This window comes from Phragmites australis, chromosome 18 (assembly GCF_958298935.1).
Source record: "Phragmites australis chromosome 18, lpPhrAust1.1, whole genome shotgun sequence".
Taxonomy (NCBI): Eukaryota; Viridiplantae; Streptophyta; class Magnoliopsida; order Poales; family Poaceae; genus Phragmites; species Phragmites australis.
This window is the reverse complement of record NC_084938.1, coordinates 24,437,990-24,446,712: the sequence shown is the minus strand read 5'-3', so window position 1 is coordinate 24,446,712 and position 8,723 is coordinate 24,437,990. Positions and strand designations below refer to the sequence as shown.

The window sequence follows — 8,723 nt, the reverse complement described above, 5'->3', positions numbered from 1 at the left end:
TTCCCGTCTGGTGTCACGTCGTGATGCGTCGCCGTGGAGCTATATAGGAGGCGACGAAGGGGAGGTTGCCGACGAGACAAACACGGAGGAGACGGTAGCTATTTTGGGGGGTCAGCGCGTCGCGTTGCATGTGCTCTGCGCCTCGGCCTGCGATGGTGGCGATGGCGCGCGCCAAGCGGCGGCCTGCTGGAAAAATGGCGGGTATTTTTGGTCTGTTTGTTTACCGCCGTTGGATCTTCCCCCTTCAAGATCCTGCGGCTCGAGTACCCGTGTAGGCGAGCTTGACACTGCTAGACGTCTAGACCATTGTTTGACGCTTCGTGAATGCATAAGACTTGCTCATAGTTTGTTTGGTCTTGTGATCTTTAAGCTTTTCCTGGAACAATCGCTTCATCTTAAGCAAGACACAATTATGTAGTTGCTCGAAATGTTGAATTTTACAAGACGTAATTTGATTCGTGTGGAAGTATGAGAAAATTCCGGCAATTTTTAATAAGATTTAAGTGTTTTTCTTTTTACCTGAACATTCTGCGGAAAGGCTATGTGGGAAGAAATGACACTGTAGCTCTAGATAAACGATAATGAATTGTTATCTAGCTAAGATTGTGAACAATATAGTCATCTAAAAGAAGATAGTATTATGGATGTGCCACCAACAAGAGCTGTAGAAAGGACTCGACGCTCGTGACTTTGTGAGCAACTTGAGCTCGGCTCACTCTTTTGCTCAATTTGAGCTCAGCTAGTGTTCAAATGTATAGAGCTCAAAGACTAGACCCGGTAACCATTTTTTCTCGAGCGTAACGAGCTTGAGGCCTTGAGCTCAAAGAGAGTGATTAAAGCTCGACTAACCCGGAATATTTTCTCGACATGTTCTTCTAGCTTTGGCCAAACTATTATATTGAAGTACAATTACTCTGTATTTTCAATCCGAGCTCATATTTACTCGAGCTTATTGAACATTAAGTTTATGACTATCGAGCTCTCCAGTCAAGCACCAATCTAGTTCTAAACTCTAAAAAAAAGCCAACTTAGGACCTTTTGGTAGAAAAAATTTAGAGTCAGGCGTCCTTATCTTTAAGAATTCGTAAGGCTGGAGCTAAAGTTACATTCGGATATTTGGATGAGTTATTTTATTTTTATTTTAAATTAAAATATAGGTCTATTCTATTTTATTTTAGCCTACAAACTCTAGATTTGAAATGAAACAGATATCTAAAGCCCTGTCAAACGGGACTTTACCTCAACTCAATCCTGGACAGGGAGACTCCCTCAAGCTCAACTCGTTTATACACCCAGCACTGAAATCCTAAAGATTCAAACTTTTCCCTTTGGAAAAAGTACAGTTTTCAACCGCAACTATGCATTCAGTTCATTTTTCAATCTTCAACTCTATAACCGAATGATACACAACACTCAACTTCCAAAACCGGTGCAAAACACAACCTTATCACTAAACCATTGTGGTTTCTGCTGACATGACCCGGTCATCGCTGATGTGGTGTCCAGTGCGCAAGTAGTTGCTGGCATGGCGATATCTACCAAAACAAATCAGGAAAAAAAGTGCTCCTGCTGCCGTGCGAAGACTCAAACATGTTGATCGCCATGCTTGTAGCCATAGGTGAGCTTAGAGCGGTTGAGAGCAAGCTTGGTTTTGCTTTGGATTGGAGAAGGGCTTCGGCCTCCTGCCCTGGGTTGGAGTAGAGAGAATAAGAAGGAAGAGGACACCATGTATTTGAGCTTAGGGGGAGAGAGAAAGGGGTGAGCAAGGCGCCATGTATTTGGAGCTTGAGAGAGAGAGAGAGTCAGGATAAGGAGATTAAAGAGAAGTGGTGGGTTCCACAACGCTATTTTAATTTTAATGATGATTGATCGGTGTACTGCTGACTCATAAGTGACTAAGCACTTGTATGCCGATACATGGCCATGTCAGCGCCACATGGATTGAAACCACCGTGGCTTCGGGCCAAAGTTGTATTTTGCACCGATTTTGAAAGTCCAAGTGATATGTGTTTGTCCGATTTTTTCGAAAGTAATATGATAAGTTAATTGGTGGAGTTTTGATATTGATGATTCAAAGGTACGAACAGAACAGATCGAGAATCCTCACAACCACTATACCACTACTATATGGTTATAAAATGTGCTAAGACGCGGTTGACCTAGCCAAGAAATCTTTTCCTGCAAGTGAATCGAGAACACAAGTAAACACAGGTAAATGCAATCTGAATATTGCTAATTACTAATGAAATACTCGAGTTAGGGTTCCACAAACTGAACAAACGGTGAATCTATATAAAACAGAATAATCTAAGTAAAACCCGAGCTTAAACTACGATGGATACTGTGTATATATAGGGGGGACATGAAAAGGTCGACTTAGTGTTGTGCAACCGTGAAAAGAGGCGTACACAACCTGAACTCCGACCCCGACACGATTACAAGACCCAATTAGGTCTAAAATGGTGGTGCATCATCTTATTTCTTTAACTCTGACTAAACTATAAGGAATATTTGGCCGAACTCATATCCATTGAAAATGACTCGTCGTAAACTTTCTAGAATGTTCAAGATTGCCTAAAATGAACTTCGTATAAGAGGATTATGCCCGTTTTACTGACGTGCTGTACTGCAACTCGACCACGACCATAATTTCGAATGACCGCGACTAGAGCTCAGCCTCGAGTCTGAGTAGACTTAACCTTCGAGGGTTGACGTCCGGGTAAAGTTGTGGTGCTTCTCCCACATTTTTAAGCAATACAAGATCACAAGAATTTAGTAGTAATCCACCCAAGAAAGCATGAACAGCGAAAAACGAGTTCACTGGTGATCTAATTGTTGTGCACGTACTTTTGCAATTAGATTTTGTATAATTTAAAGACTATTGACGGTATTGATCGTATCTGAAGGAACTATGAGCTCATCACCAAACGGGTTCCACAATGCTATTTTAATTTTAATGATGAATGATCAGTGTACTGCTGACTCATAAGGTGACTAAGCACTTGTATGCCGATACATGGCCATGTCAGCGCCATATGGATTGAAACCACAGTGGCTTTGGGCCGAAGTTGTATTTTGCACCGATTTTGGAAGTCCAAGGTTGTGTTTCAGATGATTTTATAGTTAAAGGTTGAAAAGCGAATGAATGGCATAGTTAGGGCTATAAAAAAACTCAAGGCTTGCAAGCTGGTTTGGCTTGTTCTCAAGATTGGCCTTTTAAACATCTGAGCCAAACCTCCTTCCTAACTCGTTTTCTTAACGATCCAGCTCGTGAACCGCTCGATTAGCTTGTTAGGCTTGATAAATTTGACAATTTTAAAATTTTACTTCAACGATACAATGATTTTGTTATATTTGACTAAATTTAGTTTGCCAACCAACCTATAGGCCAAGCCTAGTATTATCAAAAACTAAGTTAAGTGTTGAAACATCGATATTCTTTGTATTTATTGACCTATGTTGGTAATTTTCGTAATGTTGTCATGGCTTATCATCTTAAATATTATTAACATTCTTAAGTATTATTAAAGTGATTAATCTCACATGCACTCTTGTTGTTGAAGTTGAATTATGCTTGGCTCGTGAGTTAAACGAGCCAACTCAAGCTTTTTAACGAAATGAGCTGGGCTTCATTTTTATCTCTTCTTAACGAGCTGAGCCGAGCCTGCTCAGGCCATAGTTGAGGGCTGAAATGTGAGTTTTTTCCTTTTCTTTTCTCTTAGGGACCAAGAGGATTCAACTAAGGCCTTATAATTTACAAGAGGCCTGTTTTAGACAACTAGTTCTACTAGGCTTTACAGCGTAAAAGCCTTGTCTGAATCCCGTGACAAACGGCCCATTACTACCATCTCGGGATAAATCGTGGGCCTTCGTCCGATCGAGCCATCCCTGATTAATCCACGTGCCCTCTTCCATCCACGGAACATTCGTGCACTCGCTCGTCACCACCCTCACCGACAGCTGGGCCCTCGAGCCTCGTGGTACCCACTCGTACCTACCGTGGTGGGCGAGCGCTCCCAATCCCAATCCCAATTTGTCCTAAAAAAAAAAAATCCTAATCCCAATATCGGTCTCGAAGACGCAGTCTCCGGCTCCTTCCGCTCCAACCCCAGCCCCGCCCATCCGAAATCGGGAAACCCTAACTCTAGAACTCGCCCGGCCGCCGCCATGGACCCTGACGGCGACCCGGCGTTCCACCGCAACGAAGCCATCTCCGCCGTCCAGGATGTCGACCAGTACTACGGCGACGACGACGACTTCGACGACCTCTACAACGACGTCAACGTCGGCGACGGCTTCCTCCACGCCTCCCACCCGCCGCCGCCGCCGCCGCCGACCCAGCAGGCGCCGCCACCGCAACAGCAGCAGAAACAGCTCCCTCCTCCGCCCCAGCCGACGCAGCAGCACCAGCCTCCGCCCCACTCCCTCCCGCCGCCGCCGCTGCCGCCGCAGGTTCCGCCGCAGCAGCCTAAGGTACACATCCCTGGCGTGGCCGTCCCTGCTCCTGGTCTCCCTCCCGCACAGCCCAATCTCCCGCTGCCACCTCAGCCGCCGGCTGCCCCTGGGCCGCCGCCTCCTCAGCACCACCAGATTCAGCAAGGCGACGGGTTCCACCGCCCTGGAGGGAACTACGGCGGCGGCGCCATCGTGGTCGGGAACGGCGGTGCAGCAAGCGGGGCCGACGGCCCCGGTGGCACGACGCTGTTTGTGGGGGAACTCCACTGGTGGACGACGGACGCGGATCTAGAGGCCGAGCTCAGCAAGTATGGGCCGGTGAAGGAGGTGAGGTTCTTCGATGAGAAGGCCAGCGGCAAGTCCAAGGGGTACTGCCAGGTCGACTTCTATGACCCTGGTGCTGCGGCTTCTTGCAAGGAGGCCATGAACGGGCACCTGTTTAATGGCCGTCCATGTGTTGTGGCATTCGCGTCACCAAACACTGTGCGCCGCATGGGTGAGGCGCAGGTGAAGAACCAGCAGGCGATGGCTGCACAGACATCGTCGATGCAGCCGAAGGGTGGTAGAGGGGGCGGTGGTGTCGGAGGGCCACAGGTGGGTGGTAATTATGGTGGTGGCCGTGGAGGAGCTGGCGGACCTGGTGCCGGTGGTGGAGCAGGTGGAGGTGGCGGAAATTGGGGAAGAGGTGGTGGAGGGATGGGGAATAGAGGTCCTGTCGGTAATATGAGGAATAGGATGGGCCCAGCAGGTGGCCGTGGGATCATGGGGAATGGGGGCATGGTTGCACCGCCACCACCAATGATGCCGCCCGGGGGGATGATGGGGCAGGGTTTCGATCCTACCGGTTATGGCGCAATGGGAAGGATGGGTGCTGGATTTGGTGGTTTCCCCGGCGGACCAGGGGCTGTGCCATTCCCTGGATTGATGCAGCCATTCCCGCCGGTTGTTGCGCCACATGTTAACCCGGCCTTCTTTGGACGGGGCGGGATGGGGGCTGGTGGGATGGGCATGTGGCCTGATCCTAATATGGGGGGTTGGGGTGGGGAGGAACAATCAAGTTATGGGGATGATGCAGCATCTGATCACCAGTATGGGGAAGGGGGAAGCCATGGGAAAGAGAGGCCACCGGAGAGGGAGTGGTCTGGTGCACCAGAGAGGAGGCGTGAAAGGGAGAAAGATGTTCCTTCAGCACAGGAGTGGCCAGAGAGGAGACAGCGGGATGAGCGGGACATGGATCGAGAGAGGAATCGTGACTATGACAGAGAGAGAGAAAGAGATCGTGACAGGGAGAGAGACAGAGAACGAGACAGAGAGAGGGACAGAGATAAGGAGAGGGACAGGGATAGGCACAGGGATGACAGAGATCGCCATGGCGATTATCACAGGCACAGGGAGCGCGATTCAGAGCGAAACGAAGACTGGGACAGGGGAAGGTCATCTGGGATGCGCAGCAGGTCGAGGGAGGTCGACCATTCTAAGCGTAGGAGGATGACACCTCAGTAGTGTAGCTGGGAGAGCTACAGCTATTGTAGAGGCAGCAACTATCCAGGGCAGCGTCTTTCTTGCACACAGGCATGGTTCAGTAACAGCCAGCGATTCCTTACTGACTGTAGCTGTGGTGGGTTCTAATTGCATGTGTCTTCGGCTATCTGTTGTAGCAATGATTTGAGATGTAAGTGAAGCTTAATCTGATCCCTTGTTTCTTTTTCAACTGTAATTCTCTTATTTAATTGTACTGTTTGGTAGTGTCAACCAGATATTGTCATGTAACATATCTTGTACTAATTTCCTTCATGTAATTTGGCATGTACACAAAATTGTTTTTTGTGTTATTTTGTAGGTACATGTCATTGTTTAATCCAAAAACTGTAACATAGTGTCCTTGTCTACTACATTGTAATGTAACTTTTGTTACTTTAGCCATCCACTCTCGTGCTTGTAAATAGTTTTAACTGCCAAAATGTATACAGGAAAAAGGAATTTGTGATGGCTATTTTGTTGTACATTGCAATCCCTTGTAAGGAGCAGAGTAGCAGACTGCACTTATTTTTATAGTGCATAAGGTTTTATTGATTGGAATTGTGAACATTTCATTGTATCTTTACTTGTAGAGGGGTGCTAAACAAAGTGACAATTTGGTAAATCCCTGCCGGGCAATGCTATTTAAGCTTGGTTCTGCAATGAGATTCTGAACCTGTTCTTGTATGAATACACAACTTTAACGCTAGATAGAGTGATAGACTAGCATATCTAGCAATAATTAATGCATTTTAAGAAGATAAATGAATCATTCAAGCACGTGTGAACTAGACCTAGTGGCATATATCCAGAAAATGATTCTTGAAGATAGGAGTGCAAATATGCGAGGAATGATTTAGTTGAAATATTTGGAACTGTATCAAAGAACAAGTCATAGGTTCGAAGAGTAATATAATAATTTGAGGAAGCTGATCCATTACATAAGAGCACACAGTTATTGAACATTCACTGATAACATACTATGTGCTTAGTTTTGTTTGTGTCGCTCTACTCTGTTTGCTGGACAAGCGCGACTGTAATTGTTGTTTATCCAAAAATCATGATAAATTGGCTTGTACTTTTGCATAAGTATGCACAGCATTGAGAAGAAGTGCTATGTTTACTTTCTAGAGAGACTAGATATGCACAAGTATGTTAGTTTTTCATGCTCCAGAAATTGTCGCTAATCGACCAAGGTGATATCTTTTATTCCTTGCCGTTGAAATTCAAACTGAACATGATTTCATTTATGACATTAGTGATGCCCAGTCTGTAGCCCAGGAAAATTAGCAGGGCATATCCATGTTCCCATTTTGGCTGTTGATGTTTACTCGCATTCAGTACTGGCATTTCTCAATTCTCATGGCCTAGTTGTTATTGTGTGTTAGCATTCATGGATTTTTGTTGCATCTAGTCTGACTACTAGCTTTTCGCAATTCTCATGGCTTTTTTCTGCAGGGCATGCTATGTCCGATTTCGGTATTTATTAATAGGGTTAAGTTCAGTATGCCTGAGCGGTATCCTGTATTCCTGTTGAAATTTCATAACTATTTGGTTTACTGCTTGTGTTCTGTGAGTTCACTCTATGTGGCAAACCTGTAGTTTGCTAGACCAGTACACGACTTCAGGTTGTCTGCAAACATTGTCAATTCTTTTTTTTGACTCTGATATATCTAGTAATGTCCAATCTTCAGAGTTGCTGAATTCTAAATGAAACAACCTTATTTGCAAGTGACAGGCAATACCCTTTTCAACCTATTATGAAAGATAAATGGGTTAACTGCACAGCTTATTGAATTCCTTTTTTGTGCGCAATGGGGATGGTGGAACAGTTATAGTCCCATGTCTCCTGGGGCTGCTATTATTTAGTGCTTCTGCAATGTAAAATTAATATTCCACTAGGTTATGTGTGCTTTAGGTCAGTCTTCCTAGTTTTATGTACTGCAATGCCTTTAAAATTTCTGATTAAGGGGGCAATACTGTTTTCTTTGTAATTTTTTAGATAGGTTCTGGAGGGTACATGGCTACATGCTATGATCATTTTATGTATTTTAAATTGCTTGTACGGAATGACTTCATGTATTTGCCATTATCCGGTACCTTTTCACCCCAGGTGAAGCCACAATACTCTTGCTTTGACTTGCATACTTAAATTATCTTTACTATACTTGGTGCTACTGCTTATGCTTTAAGACAGCTCCTGCCAAACTGTTTACTGATATAACACATGCCCTGATTTTATTTGTGCACTATTTTTTGTGGTCCTTTTTAAGGTCACTCATGGCTTTCTTCTTATTTGCAGCAACGTGCGATTGGAATCTGTTCGGCTACATGAAGATTGACTTCCCTGGATGATAGCGCTGTCTCTTATTTTATGTATTGTTAAATTTCTGAATGGCACAAAGACATAAGAATCTATTATCTGTAATGCTCGGGGCTTTGCTTTGCATCATAGCTGGAAAGAAGCTGAGACTGTACTATTTATGTTGTAGCATGATCGACTGACTTGTGTTATGGCCTTGCTTTGTTTATCTTCCTCTGTTAGTAGTCGACAATTGTTTTTAGAATTCCTGTGATTCATCCTTGCGCTGAGATAGATTGACGTTGCTTTCTAGTTTATTTGACTTTAATTCCCTGGCTGGTCGGAATGTATCGATTGAGCATGAATTCATCATGTCTTCTTGTATCTTAGTGGAAGGTTTGCTGGTGTAGTTTTAGCTTGGTAGTTATAGGCAAGATCTCTTTCTTGT

At 44.9% G+C, this 8,723-nt stretch overlaps 1 protein-coding gene across 1 annotated transcript; it reads left to right on the top strand.

Moving 5' to 3' along the window:
- The first annotated feature begins 4,048 nt into the window (after positions 1-4,048).
- Positions 4,049-8,504, top strand: LOC133898723 (glycine-rich cell wall structural protein 1.8-like). The gene is made up of 2 exons (XM_062339404.1): positions 4,049-6,127; positions 8,276-8,504. The coding sequence occupies exon 1, from the start codon at positions 4,168-4,170 to the stop codon at positions 5,956-5,958; it is 1,791 nt and encodes a 596-aa protein (XP_062195388.1). The 5' UTR covers positions 4,049-4,167; the 3' UTR covers positions 5,959-6,127; positions 8,276-8,504.
- Positions 8,505-8,723: the final 219 nt, after the last annotated feature.